Below are 18,760 nucleotides of genomic sequence, written 5' to 3' on the forward strand. Positions count from 1 at the left end.
TTTCTCTTCGGGTTCCTGGGGAGGACTTTGAAACTAGAACTGTATGGAAGGGTCTTCCTCAAGGCTCAGTGCTTAGCCCCCTGCTTTATGATATCTACACAGCTAAACTTCACACTTCCCTTAACGCAGACTGTAAAGTATTGCAATATGCTGATGATTTGGCTCTATATATACCCTGTGATTCAATAGAAGATGCCAATGAATCGATTCAATTGTCATTAGATTCTCTCAGTGAATGGCTTAACCTGCATGGGCTCCATCTATCAGCACCTAAAAGCAGTGCAATAGTATTTTCCAGAAAACGTAATATCCCCGAAGTTAACATAAAGATATGTAACAACAGTGTTCCAGTTAATGACAAGGTCAAATTTCTTGGCGTGTTTCTCGATACTAAGCTAACGGGTGTAGTCCATCTAAATTACATTACAAAAAAATGCGAAAAGTCTTTAAATATCCTCAGAGTCCTATCCGGCGTCTGGTGGGGAGCCCACCCTTTTACTTTAAAACTTTTATATAATGCCCTTATCCGTAGCGTTTTAGATTATGGTTCTTTCCTCTTAGAACCATGTAGCAAATTAGCTTTAAAAAAACTAGAATCTATTCAATTCAAGGCTTTAAGAATAATAACTGGATGCATGAAGTCCTCCCCTGTCAATGCTTTACAGGTTGAATGCGCTGAGCCTCCCCTTAACATCAGAAGACAATATCTATCGGATCGCTTTTTATTCAGAACATATATTAGATTATCCCACCCATTATTTGAAAAATTAAAAATATTATACAGTCACTGCAATAAAAGTAAATACTGGTCACATAAAAATCCACCGCTAATACTAAACAGCTTCAAAAAAATTCAGGAAATTGAAGAAACATGTCCCATTTTAAGATTTAAATATATCCCACTTTTTGAATTCCCCTACTGTAGTATACAATACACTCCCAACATAATATTATCCATAGGTATAGACAAGCAAACTCCGGCCGCTAATTCAGTATTTAACTCTGAGATTAACTCTAAGTATAGTGACTGGCATTTGTTCTTCACTGATGCATCAAAACTAACCGATTCATCCTGTTGTGGTGCAGCAGTCTACTATCAAAACTCAAAAATAGAATTAATGTTTGTTTGCCCCCCAGAAATCTCCGTTTACACGGGGGAGTGTGTAGCTGTTCTGGAAGCTTGTACTTTTATCGAAGCCCATAACATTGATAGGGCTGTAGTTTTTACCGATTCCTTGAGTTGCTTACAAACTCTAACACAATGTCCTTTTAAAAGTAAAACCCACTGTAGTTACACATTGCACATTAAAGACTGCCTTAGAAGGTGTAACGATAAAAGTCTTAGAGTTGTTCTGGTATGGATCCCAGGTCATTCTGGTATACCAGGCAACGAATACGCAGACCAGCTAGCAAAAAGAGCTTCTTCAGATGCCAGCAGTGACCGAAAATATTTCGAAATCCCCACTTATGACCTCCTTAGCCTCCCAGCTAAGGATAGTTTGACTATCTGGCAACATGAATGGGAGAAATCAAGCCGGCTCAAGGGCCGATTGTACTTCTCCATTCAACCGAAGGTTCCTCATAGATCGTGGTTTTTTAAATTTAAAAATCTTCCTAAATTAATTGTTTCCATCTTGTGCAGAATTCGTTTGGGTCATTGTTGCTCCCCTGCTTTTCTCAATAAAATAAAACAACGGGATTCGCCCATGTGTGAGTGTGGACAGGACGAGGGGACTCTAGATCATGTTTTCCTGAATTGCCCCATTTTTGGTTTAGACTCATTATATCCATACCTATATAAAATCAAAGTTCCTCTTCCAATAAACTTTCATCAGTTGTTATTAAATTTTCATGACCCTAATTTTATCATCGCTATTAGTAAATTCATTGTTAACAATAAAATCAAGTTATAACTCCATTCTTCAAATAGTAGTATAGATCTATCTATATATAATATGTATTCATCTATTATGTTTATTTATTTATACACATTCGTAAAGTTTTCAAGATCTACCTTCAATAAATTACAATTCAAATAAATACACATGCAGTGTCATGACATGATACTGGCAGAAATTGTTGGCACACCCGACAGATTGCCATAAATAAAATTTCAATTCAATACGTGAAAAATACAAACAACAAACGTGTTGTGTCGTATTTTTTAGACTAACTTCTAAATAAAAAACGTAATTAACTCTTTAATATTGTATTTAATACAGGAGCCGTGCTTTTCACATTTTTTGTACATTTTAGTTCGTCAAAATCCGCTCCGGCATTAGTTTTCTGCACCGATTATCCTTCCATCACATGCTCACGCATGGATCATATACGAGAAATAGACTGGTTAGTATCCTAAACTTGTATTATGACCATACTTTACGCACGTAAGCACATAAACGTTACAAAATTTATAAAGAAGCTATACATAATAACCTCAACTTCCAGGTGCTATAATGAGAGGGACTCTGAACATTTCCTGACTGACCGGGACATAGACAACTCTTGCACGGAGAGGATCCTCCGCAACCGGTTCACTGACCCGCTGCTCTCCAGCGACTCCGAGGATGAGACCAGGAAACCCATCAACTGGAGTGCTGTGTTCTCTAATCCGCAGGCGGTAAGAATACAGAAAGTGCCTCAGTAATACTTCTTTTAATAGTATCCTCAAAGTTGATATAGGTACTATATATTTCTATATGGTCCATAACCTTGGCACTTTGCAATAATTAACTCCAATTGCATAAGACATTCTTCAAGTTTGAAATTGTAGTCATATTTTCACAACTACAAAGATAACAACAATAATTATAATATCAATTTCATAATAAAATAATCATTCAAATTTCAGCAAGACAGAAACAACAGAACATTTGTGCCGGGCTTCCGGCCAGTCCCACACTTTCCGAAGCTGTCCGCACTGTCGCAGGTGCAACACTTCAACCTGCTGAAGGTGCTCTGCTCCATGTATCCTGATGTTCTGGAGGCGGAGTTCATACCCAGACCCACCAAGCTGGACCATAGACTTTTTGAGGTAAAGTTTGATTTATGTAGTTTACATAATATCTTTTCTTACAACCAAATTTTTACATAAAAGCAGTCTTTGTTATCTTATAAAAGCCTCTGCATACTAATTTTAAACATGACCTATTTATCAACAGGACCTAAAAGACAAGTATGAAGGAGAACAGAAGGAATTCAAAGAGTGGGCTCGGGCTCTCTGGACAAGCACACACTGCATCCGTGCGCTGAGACCGAAACCCCTTGTAGAGATGGTTTATGATGCAGAGTTTCGCATGAAGGTCACCGAACTGGCCTCCTTGCCCAAGAAATATGACATGGCTGCCCAGATACCACTTGTAACACAGGGGGGACAATTTGAACTTGTACATAAAAAGGATTTGATTAAAGTGAGTAAACACTTATTTTATTAAAAGCAATTGCAGGTTGGAGACTGAAACAAGGCTGAAAACTGAATTAATGTGCCATTTACAGGATGGAAAAGATTCAATCCTGTAAATGGCATATTAAAACAAGAATGTACTACATATATCTTCTATGACCGTGGTCAGGTTTAACTGTCACCATCATCAGACATAGCCTCTCTTAAGGTCTACTTTCCTCATCCAGTCACTACCTGCAACCTGTCTAACAATACTGTTCCAGGGCACTGAAATACTGAAATACTCATTTATTCATAAATCAATAATTTATAAGTCAAAGGAAAAATATATGGTACTTATATGAGTACGTACGTACTGTAGCCTGTTCTACGCTATGCCTGTTCATAGTCTCCACATTTAACCCATCAGCCGTCATTTGTCTGTAAGAGTGTGTACACATTAGGCATGTACGGTGGCCTGCGCCTAAAAGTATACAGGTGGAGTTTTTAAAACAGCGAACCCTGATGATGAAGGGACGAGCTACATCTGTTTTAAATCCGGGGACGTGATGTGTGTGATGTGTGTAGCAGTGGTGTTTATGTGGATGTGCTTGAGCAGCATGTGAGCTTGAGATCGCCATTTAAAAAACTCCGCCTGTATACTTTTAGGCGCAGGCCACCGTACAAGCTGACACATGTTATGCTCCAATCTACCCCAAGCCACCATTTGACTGTCACATATATGTCACTCTCCAGGTGAACCTGTCAGAGCTGCCGCAAGTCCAGGTGCAGGAGCTGTTCACTCGCAAGACCAACATCATGCGCGCGAGCACGCTGCCCGAGCCGTGCGCGCGCCACCCCTGCCGGCTGCTGCTGCCTAGTGAGTTTCTAAACCTCTTAATAACTCATAATACGATTATAAGATACTAGCTGTTCCCGCGAGCTTCGCTTCGCCTTAAAAAGTTTTCCCGTGGGAATTCCGGGATAAAAAGTAGCCTATGTTCTTTCTCAGGGTCTAGACCATATGTATACCAAATTTCATTCAAATCCGTTCAGTAGTTTTGGCGTGAAAGAGTAACAGACAGACAGACAGACAGACAGACACAGTTACTTTCGCATTTATAATATTAGTTAGGATTAGGATAAAGATGTCTTTAAACTTTAGCTGTAAGTTTTCCTTTCAAAAATAAATAAATAAATATATTCACATCTACATAACTTCAGGCCCCATAGACAAAAAAAAACACAAAGATCGCACCATAACGTGTCTGTGGGCTAGCGGTATTCTATTCTAGTCTAATCTCTGTGGGGGTGTTAATACCTGCACCTGGCTCTCTCGAATGGAACCTTTCTGCATATCACCAAGGTCTAAACTGCCTTCCTAAGCTTGGACCATTTCTCACCGTGCTGGTCCACTGTGGGTTGGTGGGTAAACATGATATCCAGATTATCTATATGTGCTAAATCTAGATATAAATTATTCAGATTTACTCACGATGTTTTCCTTAACCGTAAGATCATACCTATTGGGTTACAGCAGTATCAACTTTTCCCGATACTTTAATTGCATATACACCAATAACTTCTTCTCCCCAAGCTCAGCTACAACAGAAGCTATGCCATTACTCTAGCTCTGTGGTCGCGCGGTTCAAAGCATTCATTCCAATCTAACGCACCTTTGGCGATATTGCCCTTTGGTTTTCTAGGGCAGTGCCGATCCGACCCCACTTTCTTTTAAAAATCTCTTTGTTTATGGGCTCCTTCCCGAGATCTTTGTTGATGTTCTAGAAACGACGTTACCTATGGGTTTATATATTATTATATATCTCTCTCTCTCTCCCACAGATGAGACCTCAGTCTCCGTGCTGCCCTACACGGAGGTCCAGCATCAACTGTGCCAGTACGCGGGGTCTCTGGGCGCGCGGTTCATAGTGAGCGGCGGCGCGCTGCCGGCGCTAGCCTGCGCCGCGCGCCCGCACGCGCTGCCCGCGGCCGTGCACCGGGTGCCTGGGCCCGGTCAGTACCTACATACACAGATACATATCATGGTATACTTACTGCATTTTTGTTTGACTTGCCGTAAAAGGTAAACTTACAAGAGTAGTTTATCATTTTATAGAAATATACTGACAAGCAATGTGAAAGTTCCACTTACAATATGTCGACACGAAATGACCCCGATTTTTTTAACATTTCATTTACAATTTTTTTAAACGTTTTTGTTGGTAATACAGTCGTGAGCATATGTATGTAGTTGGTATATATACTTCAATATCGCAAACTAAGCCGTTCGAACAACGAAAGCCTAGCCGACGAGTTCATAGCATTAATCCACCCTCTGTACACTTATTTATATAAGTGCAAGAGTTTAATAAATATACTTTATCTATTATAGTAAATATACTACACATAAGGAACTTGTTGACTAAGTAACACTTTAAATTTTAGACGGTGAGCCGATGACAGTGGTGTGCATCGGCAGCGACTTCTCGACACACCGGGAGTCGTCTCAGACAAGGACTTACAAGGCGTTCAAGCATCTACTGCAGTACACACTGGTTCCGTAAGTATAATTATACTACAATGTATGTAAAGGTTTAGAGTGAACTGCCTCAAACCACTGGGTGATGTAAAATGCTGAAAAACTGTTGGTATAAGATATAGAAGATTCTCAGTAATGATTTCGATTCGTGACCTCCGATAGTTAGTAGCAAGCAGACATGTTCTAAATTATTTTGTTGTATATTCCATTCCACGGGTAAAGATATCTGATACAAACAAAAACTACCCTTATTCGAATGTAATAAGGGTTCTGTCAGATGTCTTTCCCCGTGAAACAAGGTATAGTAATCTGAAAGAATCAGCGAAAGCGCTCTAGAATGGAGAAAAATATATAGGATTTATATATTTTATTATTTCATATTTAAAGCTTCTATAGTAGAGATCTCGCAATAAGAGTAGCAAAACACTGGAGGAAGTTAGCTTAGTGCATTTTACACGATAGAAGAAAAAGTAGAGATTAACACTGCAGCTTCTGGGGAGCAACTAATTTGAATCGCTGACACATCCAGAATTAATTTCGCAACGAAATTTGTAGGTAACAGTCAGTCAATGAATAAGTTATCTCTGTGTGTTGTGTAAACTGCTGGCGTTCCATATTTAATAAATAGATAAAACCAAACCAGCCTTTCAACCAACATATCTAACTATCCACCCCAATTTCCAGTCCAGAAGAGCGTCAGAGGATCCAGAAGCTCTGGCTGAAGTCGGAGGCGGAGCGGCTCGCGGCGGAAGAAGAGCCGCTGACGGTGGTGGTGCTGGCCGACAGCGGCGCCGACAGCGGGGACGACGAGCCACTAGTCATTGACATGGGTGAGTGTGTGTGAGCATCTACAGGGTGTTGCAAAAGTGATATCTACAGGATGTTGCAAAAACGACTCGTTCTGAACAATCACTTCACTAATACATTCTGCTTCCCATACGGCGACACAAAAGCAACAAATTTGCTGTGCAAAGCGATTAAAACAGCAAATCCCTCGTTCCGGAAACTGTATTTGCTTTTGCAACATCCTGTATAATAAGAAAGAGACGGAGGATCCAGAAGCTCTGGCTGAAGTCCGAGGCGGAGCGGCTCGCGGCGGAAGAGGAGCCGCTGACGGTGGTGGTGTTGGCCGACAGCGGCGACGACGAGCCACTAGTCATTGACATGGGTGAGTGTGTGTGAGCATCTACAGGGTGTTGCAAAAGTGATATCTACAGGGTGTTGCAAAAGTGATATATACAGGGTGTTGCAAAAGTGATAAAGGATTCATTAATCGGGAGGATATATAAGTGTTTAAAAGGTGGGCCATTTTGAACACTTATCCTATATTAGTGCAATAAAGAGATAAATAAATATAGTAAGCCAAAACGGCTCTGAAAAACTTACTACCTACTGCACTAATAAATTCTGCTTCTCAAACAAAAATCCATATACGAAGACACAAAAGCGAACTGCGAAAAGCGAATAAAACAGCCATTTCCCCAAAAATAGACCACAAACATTGCTCCGTTTCGGCAACCGTTTTCGCTTTTGCAACACCCTGTATAAGAAGAGCATCAGAGGATCCAGAAGCTCTGGCTGAAGTCCGAGGCGGAGCGGCTCGCGGCGGAAGAAGAGCCGCTGACGGTGGTGGTGCTGGCCGACAGCGGCGCCGACAGCGGGGACGACGAGCCACTAGTCATTGACATGGGTGAGTGTCTGTGAGCATCTACAGGATGTTGCAAAAGTGATATCTACAGGGTGTTGCAAAAAGCGTATACTAAGCCGAAATCTACATTACGGCTTAGTATACCCTTTTGTGCAACACCCTGTATAGTAGGCCAAAACGACTCGTTCTGAACAACCACTTCACTAATACATTCTTCTTCCCATACAAAGACACAAAAGCAACAAATTTGTTGTGAAAAGCGATTAAAACAGCAAATCCCCCGTTTAGGAAACTGTTTTTGCTTTTGCAACACCCTGTATAAGAGAGAGATGGAGGATCCAGAAGCTCTGGCTGAAGTCCGAGGCGGAGCGGCTCGCGGCGGAAGAAGAGCCGCTGACGGTGGTGGTGCTGGCCGACAGCGGGGACGACGAGCCACTAGTCATTGACATGGGTGAGTGTGTATGATTATGTACAGGGTGTTGCAAAAGTGGTATAGGAAGCCAAAAAGGGGGAAGCGGCAGAGCGGCAAATTTTCAACAACTTTCTTTCTATGACTTCTGAAAATATTGTAACATCTTGTACACCTGACACATCCTATAGAACACCTGTAGGGTGCTTCAGTAGATATATACTGTTTGTAACCGCCACGATAGTCCATAGACCTACTCACTGAATACGAATAACTTTCAAATTCATACCTAATTCTTTAGCTTTTAGGCGTTTAGGGCAGAAAAATTCACTGAATTAAGTACATAGCTTGAGCCACCGTCTGACCTTACTTACTTATATATTTATTGTAATTCACAGATGACATGCAAGTGGATAATGATATGAAAGCAGAGCCGTGCACGCCGCGACGGAGCACCGAGTGCGAGATTGACGCCCACACGCCGCGTGCCGAGTGCGAGATGGAACCCCTCATAACCCAGCAAGAAGAGGTGGTGATGCCAGGAGGTGATGAAGTGTCCGGGGAAGGCGCGGGGATGCTAGATGTGCCCACACTGCCTGATATGGTGTCGTGCTCTTGTGAAGGTATGTACCTTGTACCTATCGATTAAGTTGCTTTACTGGAAACTGTGCTATAAATATGTTAGGTCGTACTTATAAAGCCGAGTCATCGTCGATTCTGTTTCTAGTTCACTGCTATTCGAAGTCACGAAATTAAACAGGTTTGCATAACACCAATAAAGTGACACAAAAAATAAAAAAAATTATGGTAGGAGAGCGGACATGTGAGTAACAACACTAGTGAAATATGAATGCAGTTGAACCTTATAAACGAATGAATTCGCACAAGCAATCTCAAATTCCACATGACTTTACTGTTGAATAACCCACTTACAATCCGCAGACTCATCGATGGAGCGGCCGCCGCTCCGCTCGTACAGGCGGTGGCAAGTCGTCAACAAGAGCGACGGAGACAGCATCGATCTGATCGTGCACTGCTCACACAAACTCAAAGTAAGTCAGACTTAGTTTAAGTTCATTCGTGCAACTAGCTAATACCGAGTTGCAGAAAGGAATGGAGGAGGAAAAGACAGACATTTAATGTCGAGATGACGGCTACTGTAGCTAAGGCGGTAGTGAAGCTGCTTCCGAAGCTTGGGGCCGCGGGTTTGAATCCCGCCCAGGGCAAACATATGTGAGGTGAGCAAGCAAACACATGTTTGTGTTCGCCTTATGTCTGGTTGTCGTTTATCTGTTTAATATGTATCTATCTACTTATGTATTAAATAAGTAAAACAGTGCCTAGTGTCTATTAAAACATCAAATAAATACAACTATAACCTCACCTCATCCATTGCAACAAGTGCACTTGAGTTTTATACACTCGTTTTGGACCAAATCCTGAAATTGAAGTACACAGCTAAGTCTATTCTCTTGATTTTCTACAAATTTAAAATTCAAATCAAGCTTAAACTGCCACATAACTGATATTTTATTGATTTTTTGGTAAACAAACCAATATATTGGCCAATCAGCTGTACCAGAACTGTCAACTAGAAAAGTATTGCCAGAAATAAAAATCAGTTATCCGCGTAACGTTTCATACTACGCAATGGACAACATTTCATTTTCTTTACCCTATATTTTTATTAGCTATTCGGAAAGATTATAGAAAATTAGTGGACCCGTATTTTTTTATTTTGTATATACATTAATTTTTGCATGTTATTTTTAACTTTAAAGTTAATTATTTTAAAACCGGAAGTGAAGTCACATATTAGGCCCACTTTTTATTTTTGTCTATTGCCTGAGTCTCGAAAAAAAACATAAATGACACTGACAAGTGACATTTAAACTTTGTTTACATGCCAACCAACAAATGGGTCATTTTCAAATGACATTGATATTTCTGATGATGGAAAGTAGGTACTTATCATGTAAAAAAATAAGCAGAAGCATTTTTTCAGCTGTGTAGGCGGTGGCATGCTCTGGGACATATTATATAGAGGTCATCTGTTAAAAATAAATAAAAAAATTGTCAGAAAGTGTCAGAACAGAATTAATGAAAATGACCCAAATAAACAACAACGTCACGATAAAACGTCAAATTCAATCAAAAATGAAAGTGACAGTTACTTTGTTTTTAAATCTATAGTCTTTGATCATCAAAATGCATCGCACCTGATGCATGACATCATCAGCACTTTTTTACTATTTTATGATTTTCTCGAAAATGATACATCCAAAAAATACAAAAACATTTTTTTTGTGTCCTTTAGAGCTAAATCTCGAAATGGTTTTCGATTTATAGCAGCTTTAGTTTTTTGAAATGTTGTCCATTAAATAAAATTGATAAGCAAAGGTCATTATTCTGAGACCTGCAGTGAATATACTAATTCGAAATGAGCTTTTTGAATTTGAATTCTATCACATTTCGCCGAGGAGGCCAACGTTCACAAACAAAGTCAGAATCAGAAAACCATTCCGATAACAATGAAGCCGATGCAACAAAAACATCGCTTGACTATACTAGCACGAGCATGCCAGCTATGTCCGATGATGAAGATGATCAAATAAAAGAATTGAAATGTAAAATAGAAGAGCTGTCCTTACAACTTAACATAGCGCATGAAGAAATAAAAAATCTAAATTTAGAAAATGCTGAACTAAAATTGACTATAACAAACATATCAAAAGACAATGAAATGCTAAAAAAAGCTACAGATAGTTTGAAAAATGTACAAATTACCCCAAGAAAATTAAAAGGGAATAAAGAAAAAGGGACACCACAAAAGGAAAAATTAAAACAAGATGCAATCAAAGTAGACAAGCAAACACAAAAAAATGAAGTTAAAAAGAATAAAAAAGTTGACAAACAAACTCAAACGGATGCAGAAAAGAATAATCAAACTAAATCAAAATTACCTAAAAAACATGGTAAACGACCAGTAATTAAATCAAGCCAAGAAAAAAAGAAGAATAAACTTTTGCTCATTAGCACCACCAAAAATCAAAGCATACTAGAGACAGCGAAAGTGATTTGGGGAGAGGAATACGAGTTCTGTCATTATATCTATCCTAACACAGGGATTAAGGTAATTTTCAGTGATCTGCAAATGAAATTAAAAAATCTTACGAAAAATGACATGTGTATTATGATGATTGGAGAAGAAGATTTCAAACATACAAATAATTATTTTGAGCTGGTTTTGCACATAAGACAAGCAACGGAGAGCATTGTTCATACGAATATTTTGGTTTGCATGCCTACTTATAAATATTCAGAGAACACAAATGTATTTAATTGGAGAGTAGAATCATTCAATAACCTACTCTATCTGGATGTTCTCTCAAATGAGCATGTTTATTTGATGGATCCAAATGTAAATCTATCCTATGACCATACAATGTTTCTTAGATATGGACAACTAAATGCTGTAGGAATCAATGTAATACTAAATGACATAGCTCTGAACATTCGTAAAATCAATGAATTGAATAAATCTGACATTAATAATAATATTGACTTGACAGAGCCAAATAACAATCTTTTTCTTGCACAATAAATTGACTGTACTTCACCAAAACATAAATGGACTCATTAACAAATCGGACGAATTATTGCTCAATTTAGACCAACTAAAAACTGGAACTCAAGGTAGCCCCATTGATGTTTTATGCATCACTGAGCATAACATGATAGCGGATGATTCTGATTTGCTACACATACAAAATTATACACTAGCTTCAAGCTATTATAGGAAAAATAGACATGGTGGTTCATGTATTCTGATTCACAATAATCATAAATTTAAAGTTTTAAAACATGTCGAGAACTTAACTTACTGGAATGCAGTTGTATAGAGTTAACGCAGCACAACATAATAATACTATGCGTGTATAGGGTCCCTAAATACACAAATAATGCGTACGATTCCTTTTTTAGTGCTTTAGATAAAATATTACACACAATCTGTTGTAATAGTAAAAAGAAGGTAATAATCTGTGGAGACTTTAACATTGATATGTTAATAAAAAACAAAAATTCAAATGGCTTCTTAAATATATTACACAGCTATAATATGAAAGTGGAAATAAATCAACCAACAAGACTGGCTAGTGGCACATGCCTTGATAACATATTCCATAATATCACAGGAAGCTACAGTAAAGTTATTGATTTTGCACTCTCCGATCACTCTGCGCAACTGATGAATTTCCCAGTAAAATCTTTCTGCACATTAAATTATTGGTATAAGTTCCAAAGAGATTATAGTGATGAAAATATAAATAAATTTAGAGAGTGTCTAGGTGCGATCTCGTTTAATGAGATCTGGAATCAAAGTGATATTGATGCCAACACAGCATTCGAGAAATTTCATGAAATTTTTGAATTATTTTATAACCTCTGTTTTCCTTACGTCAAAATAAAAATGTCATGTGATCGAAAACCTAAATGGATTTCGAAGGGTATAAAACTCTGTAGTAAAAATAAACGTAACCTTTTATGGAAATATAGAGTATCTCGATCATCACTGGATAAACACAAATATAATGAATATTCAAAGCGATTAAAACTAATAATTAAACAAACACAGAAATCTCAAAATAACTACCTTATTAAAACAGCGGACAATAAATGTAAAATGACTTGGAAAATAATAAACCAATTTAAATCTAATAACCTAAAAGAATATATTTACAAATTAACTGTCAATGGTAAAACTGTAGACGATCCTTTAAACATTGCAGAGTTGTTTAATGAATTCTATACAAATATAAAGGAAAATAATGATAATACATCAAATAACCGAAACAATAAAAAATGCATGAAAGAGGTAACTAAAAATATACCTATTAACTCTAATTCACTGTACATTAAACCCACTATCCCTAAAGACATATGGAGTATAATTAAACTACTTAAAAACACTAACAGCTCAGGCCATGATGGTATTACAACTCAAGTAATAAAATCTGTCGCTGATATTATCGCCCCAATTTTAAGTCACATCATAAACCTTTGCATAGAACAGGGTAAATACCCAAACAAATTAAAAGTTTCTATCATAAAACCCTTATTCAAAAAGGAAGACAGAGAAAATATGAATTTCTACAGACCTATTGCACTAATACCTATATTTTCTAAAATATTTGAAAAGGTCATTTATAATAGTCTCTATTCATACTTAGAAAAATTTAATCTGTTGGCTCCACAGCAAAAAGGTTTCAGACAGAATAAAACAATAAACATGGCAATCTATGACTTTCTCTTGAATATAATAAGAAAAATAGATAAAAAAATTCCAGTAGCAGCCCTCTACATGGACTTAACTAAAGCATTCGATCATGTTGATTACAATATACTTCTGTCAAAGCTAGAAAAATATGGCATTAGAGGTAATGTGCTTTCTCTAATAAAATCATATTTGACGAACCGTGTCCAAATAACACAAATTGATAGAATGTGCTATAACGCAAAAAGTGAACTCTCTCACTTCTCACCTGCTCGAACCGTTCAATATGGCGTACCTCAGGGTAGTGTACTGGGACCACTTCTCTTTATAATCTACATCAATGATCTTCCCAAAATAACAGAGCATCCTGTAGTACTATTCGCTGATGACAGCACAGTGGTATTTTCGGCAAATAATATTTCATCATTAGAAAATGAAATTAACGTAACCCTTCAGGACATAATACATTGGCTAGATGATAACAGTCTATTGGCAAATTTAGAAAAAACTAAAATAATGACATTTAATCCAAATAATTCAGACATTTTAAATATTGACATTAAATATAATAATAATAAAATAGAACATACTAATATTACCAAATTCCTTGGTCTGTACATAGATAGTGATTTGTCGTGGAGATCCCACTCTGAACATGTCACAAAAAAATTAAGCCAATTCTCTTATGCTTTACACAAATTAGGTAAAGTTGCGAACAAAGAGACAGTTTTAATCGCCTACAAAGGTAACGTTGAGGCTCTATTACGATTTTCCTTAATCTTTTGGGGAAACACTGTTAACAGGGATGTAGTGTTTAAATCACAAAAACGATGCATTCGTGCAATTTTCAAGCTTAAACGCACAGATAGCTGCAGAACGTATTTTAAAAATAATAATTTATTTACATTTCCGTCTCTTTATGTGTATGAAGTAGCCGCATTTGTAAAGTCGAACCCCAATCTCTTTGAACGATTCAAAAGTCAGCGCTACGGTGACAGAATCTGCAATATTGGACACAAAACGGCCAAGTTCAGTAAAAATATTTTCGGAATGGCACCCGCAATTTATAATAAAATCCCAAATACCATACGACAGATTGATGATCTCAATGCGTTCAAACTTAAACTAAAAAAATATCTTATCAATAAAGCATATTATTCTATAAATGAATTCCTTGTTGACATTTACTAATTTTAAAACAAATAATTTTATTACTTATCACCATTTTAATTTAATTAGACAAATTTAATATATAATAATTCTTGACATAGACACACGCACACACATTGACAAACTTATTAATGAGTTCATTAGGTTTTTTTCTATATTTATGTTTATATAATTTTTTTTTTGCAACAAAATTATATATTTAATTTGGCTCAAATTTTTATATGTACTTTTTCTTTTATCTTTGTAGTTATTGCATGTCATATGTAGCATGGACTTTAATCTTTAAAATATTTGTACGCCCTGTGGCATAGCATAGCGGAACTTTTGTTAATATTTACCACCTTACCATTAACCTGTGTTAAACAAATAAATGATTTGATTTGATTTGATTTGATTTGTATTTGTGAAGATACTATCAGCATTCAATACCCATATATCACAGGCTCTGCCTAGCTTGGGACCGACTGGTAGTGTGTGATCTCACACACCCTACACATTATTAAGTGACTAATTTGTTTGTAGTTCTTTCATCTTTCATACATTTTTTTTTGCATATTTGTACAAGTTTTCCTGTACCTCATGTAGGTTGGCTGTTAGAAAATGTTCTTAGCATTAAGCCCATATTTGTGCATTTATTTACAATAGTTGTGCAATAAAGAATGAAATTAATAAATAAATAATAATAATTATTATTAACCCCACAGGGTAAATCGGGCGAGCTACTAGTAGAGCCCTCTCCCGAATACCAACTGGAGCTGGGCGCCGCGCGGCCGCCCCGCGACCAGCTGCGGGCGCTGGCGCTCGCGCTGTGTCTGAGGAGAAATGCCACGCTCATGAATGGTAGGTGGTTTGAGTAAAGTGGTTAATAACAGGCGTTAGCTTGATGAACATTGAAAGCGATTCTGAAGGTGGCACTTCCTAATTTTAAAATGAGCTAAAATCTCTAAATTTCACTGACAGTGCTATTTTTAGATAGTTCCATTATTTTTGAATCGCTACCATTATTACCTACACTTTTACTTTTGGAGAATTTTTTCCTCTAGAAAGCGATTTTCTAGAGGAAAAACAAAAAGCTCGTGAACTATAAATACTACGCCGCTATAATAAGCGACTTGCTTATGACATATCATAATATATCTATACATCTCTATACCCTGTGAGTATCTTTCCTGATAGCACGCAAGTAAACTAAACTCCTCACCGAATATACCTATTTAAACCCTGTTTATGTAGTTCGACTCAGCCATAAACTTTTAATCAACTTAGGGCTGATTTTTAATGGTCAGATAAGTGTTATCTGGGGAATAATTCTGATGCTGTTTGTATGAATGAGACAGTGACAGCAACAATTTTATTCCTCAGATAATGTTTATCTGACTATTGAAAAATCAGCCCTAATACAAACATTGAGATGTGACAGCAACAATTTGATTCCTCAGATTACACTTATCTGACTATTGGAAAATCAGCCCTTAGCTCACCTAATATAACATCCATTTCCACATATAGTCCGCGTAGACGGCACAAGCGGCGACCTGGTGACCTGCGAGCTGGCGACCCTGGCCGACCTGACGACCCAGCACCCCGGCCTCATGGAGGAAGCGGCCAACATAGTGTACTCTACACTGAACCATCTGCAGGGCTTACTGCCGGGGCAGTACTTGTTGAAGCATGAGGTCAGTTGATTTTATGTACCTACTTTATGCGGTAGGTAAGCAGGATGATGTCATTACTGACTGACTGGTCAATGCCATGGCGACAGACCCCAGTCTACATAAATATATTTAGCTTTAGTATTTGGTTTGCCATAATTAGGATAATTAAGATACTGCCAGCCCATGTTTGACTACGGTGGCTACATGAAAGCAGCCACCTGCGCAATAGTATATTATAGTGCTCTAGCCACTAGAGTCTAATGTGTTGCTCAGTACGCTCTGTTCCTTCACTCTCTTATGCTGGGGCCACACTAGCGTGGTATGCCAATCTAAATTAAAAACACAAATCCAAGGTATCCCCCTACGGGGATCGATCTCCGAACCTCCAGGTCTCAAAGCAGAGCCACTACCACTACGCCACCGACCCACGCTACCCTTTTCCCCAAACACGCGACCTCATTGCAGCCGGAGCACGGTCAGAACGCTCTGCTCTACGTGGCGACCTCTGCCGGCCGCGGCGACCCACTGACGCTGCAGTTTGACATGACGCAGCTCGCGGAGACCGACGAGGCCAAGTGCGTGAAGAGACCGCCCGACCTGGCGCCCGTGCTGCTGCCGATGCATAAGTGAGTTAAATACAGGGTGTTGCAAAAAGGGTATAATAAGCCAAAAGGCGTTGAATTATCAAAAGTCATATAACAAAGGTGGCTTAAAATTACCCGTGGGTACGTTACGTTACGGCTTGCTATGCTATATCAATTTTGCGAAATAATACTGTGTATTAACTGGGCAAGGGTGTACAGAAGGAGACTCAACTGCTTCTGTACACCCTTGCCCTACCGTATCAGCTGTACCTTGAATGCAACCGTAATTTATGTTGTGGTAGAAAATAATAGCCCCGCTAATCAAAACAGTCAACTGTCGTCGCGTCGTCTGGTCCAAGAAAATTATTCTTCTATCGGACGAAGATCCCGATCTAATCCAACTACTAAATAAATTTTTGGTGCCGCTTTTAGCTTATTATATTATTATCAACTCTGATTACGATACGTTGTGTCGATATTTGTAAAACGCGTTTCTCCACCAGTAGAGAAAGATATCTACAACTTGCTACAGCGGTGATAAAAGCTATAATCCTAACCATCTACCGCAGGTTCCGTCGCATCCTGCCGCTGGCCTTCTCCCCGTTCCAACAACACGTGGCCAAAGAGACAAAGAAGCCCCCAGCTCGACAGAAGACCCCCCCGCAGGCCATCAAGGTATGGACTCGTCTATGGTCACGTGGATCGGAGAAGGGCGGTTTGGAAGGGATGAATGGTCTCAGAATTTGTGTGTTTCAGGAATTAAGTTACTTATATACTAACTTTTGAATTGGGTTCACAGACCTTTGATATTTATCGGACCCCAAAGTAATTCTTAAAAAAGTACAAATTAACTATTTAAATTTTGGCCTTTAGGCAAGCTACATTAATTTGTCATTTTTATGCTGAAGCGAAGCTCGCGGGAAAAATCTCCTCTCCCTTACAAACAACATAATAAAATAAGAAAGTCTTGGTTCAAATCCTGGACACTATGAGATCTGTAAACGATTGCAGATCTTATGTTTGGCTCCGTAAATGGGTATTGGTAAAGTTATAGTCTGGGTTCAAATCCCAGACGTTTTAATGGCGGCAAAATATGATCTTAGCAAATCTCATTCATTTGTTCGCAATTTATGGTGGCATCTGCTATCTTTGATAACTTATATTTTATTGTGCTTATGTTACGCCTACAAGGCGGGTATTGGTAAAGTGGACATCTGGGTTCAAGTCCCTTACGTCCTGTACAAAGTTGCAACCACGGTATTTGTATACTTCATTTTATTACTACATTTAACTAAGAAAAGGTCTCGGATTTGTGAATCCAGAAATTTACCACCAATGTATGTATGTATGTGTGTGTGAAGTGACAAATTGGCTTTTGTATTTAATTCACGGTTTAATCTCAAGTGGGTGTTTCATTGTTATTAGTTCGGAGAAGCGGAGCGTTCGGGAAACGGAGGACCTTCCCAGCGTAAGGTACCCGGCAAGCGAAGCGATCAGTTGTTGAGCACAGTACACGTAAAACCAGAGTTTCCATTTGTCTCTACCCTCAAAGGCGCACGCAGCTCAAACCTGCGGTTTTTCGAAGAATGGGTATCGATTGGGCGGATTTGAGATCATTTGAGTGTTCCTTTCATGGGATGATTTGAGTATCCATTTTGTTAAATTTTGAGATAAGTCCCTTTCATTCTGAGGGTTCAATATGTAGAATATGGATTTGGTTGAAATTTTTTGATTTATTATTTCCTATCAATATTTAGACACTAAAACTCTTCTTATGTTATATCTCTTTTAAAAACTGTATTAATTATTTATTGAAAGAGGCTACTTATACCCGCTTATAATATATATTTTTAATACTATTTTAATGTTAACGAACTGACTGACTGACCACTTTTATTTGTAACAACTAGTTAAATGAAATGTTTGTTGCAGTGGCCCAAGCGGAAGAAAAACAAGAAGAAAAAGTGAACTGTGGAGTATTAAAGCAAATTCAAATTTTACTGAGGTATTTTATTTCCAATTTAACTATAACTGGACAAGGGTGGCTATGGTTAGGTTAATGAGGACTGCACTGGATCTTAATCTTGTTTTACCA

The 18,760-nt window shown here is 38.2% G+C and overlaps 1 protein-coding gene across 3 annotated transcripts; it reads left to right on the forward strand.

Annotated features, from left to right (window-relative positions):
• Positions 1-2,126: 2,126 nt before the first annotated feature.
• LOC105387579 lies at positions 2,127-18,662 on the forward strand. 3 transcript variants are annotated; one of them, XM_048624888.1, is made up of 16 exons: positions 2,127-2,346; positions 2,449-2,620; positions 2,852-3,034; positions 3,162-3,410; positions 4,139-4,262; positions 5,228-5,398; positions 5,831-5,945; positions 6,609-6,754; positions 8,380-8,604; positions 8,924-9,033; positions 15,131-15,266; positions 15,936-16,102; positions 16,547-16,707; positions 17,235-17,340; positions 18,091-18,138; positions 18,598-18,662. In XM_048624888.1, exons 1-16 carry the CDS (start codon positions 2,321-2,323, stop codon positions 18,631-18,633), a joined length of 2,175 nt encoding a protein of 724 aa, XP_048480845.1. In that variant the 5' UTR covers positions 2,127-2,320; the 3' UTR covers positions 18,634-18,662. The 3 variants fall into 3 exon arrangements, with proteins under 3 accessions (XP_048480845.1, XP_048480844.1, XP_048480847.1); XM_048624887.1 differs by having other exon boundaries at positions 18,091-18,662; XM_048624890.1 differs by lacking the exon at positions 18,091-18,138.
• Positions 18,663-18,760: the final 98 nt, after the last annotated feature.

This window comes from Plutella xylostella, chromosome 13 (genome assembly GCF_932276165.1).
Source record: "Plutella xylostella chromosome 13, ilPluXylo3.1, whole genome shotgun sequence".
NCBI lineage: Eukaryota > Metazoa > Arthropoda > Insecta > Lepidoptera > Plutellidae > Plutella > Plutella xylostella.

Excerpts from the sequence above, each read along its gene's own strand:
- LOC105387579 (XM_048624887.1), top strand. The coding sequence starts at position 2,321 with ATGGATCATATACGAGAAATAGACTG. Across the intron at positions 4,263-5,227 it reads CTGCCGGCTGCTGCTGCCTA|ATGAGACCTCAGTCTCCGTG; the intron begins GTGAGTTTCTAA and ends TCTCTCCCACAG. Across the intron at positions 15,267-15,935 it reads AAATGCCACGCTCATGAATG|TCCGCGTAGACGGCACAAGC; the intron begins GTAGGTGGTTTG and ends TTCCACATATAG.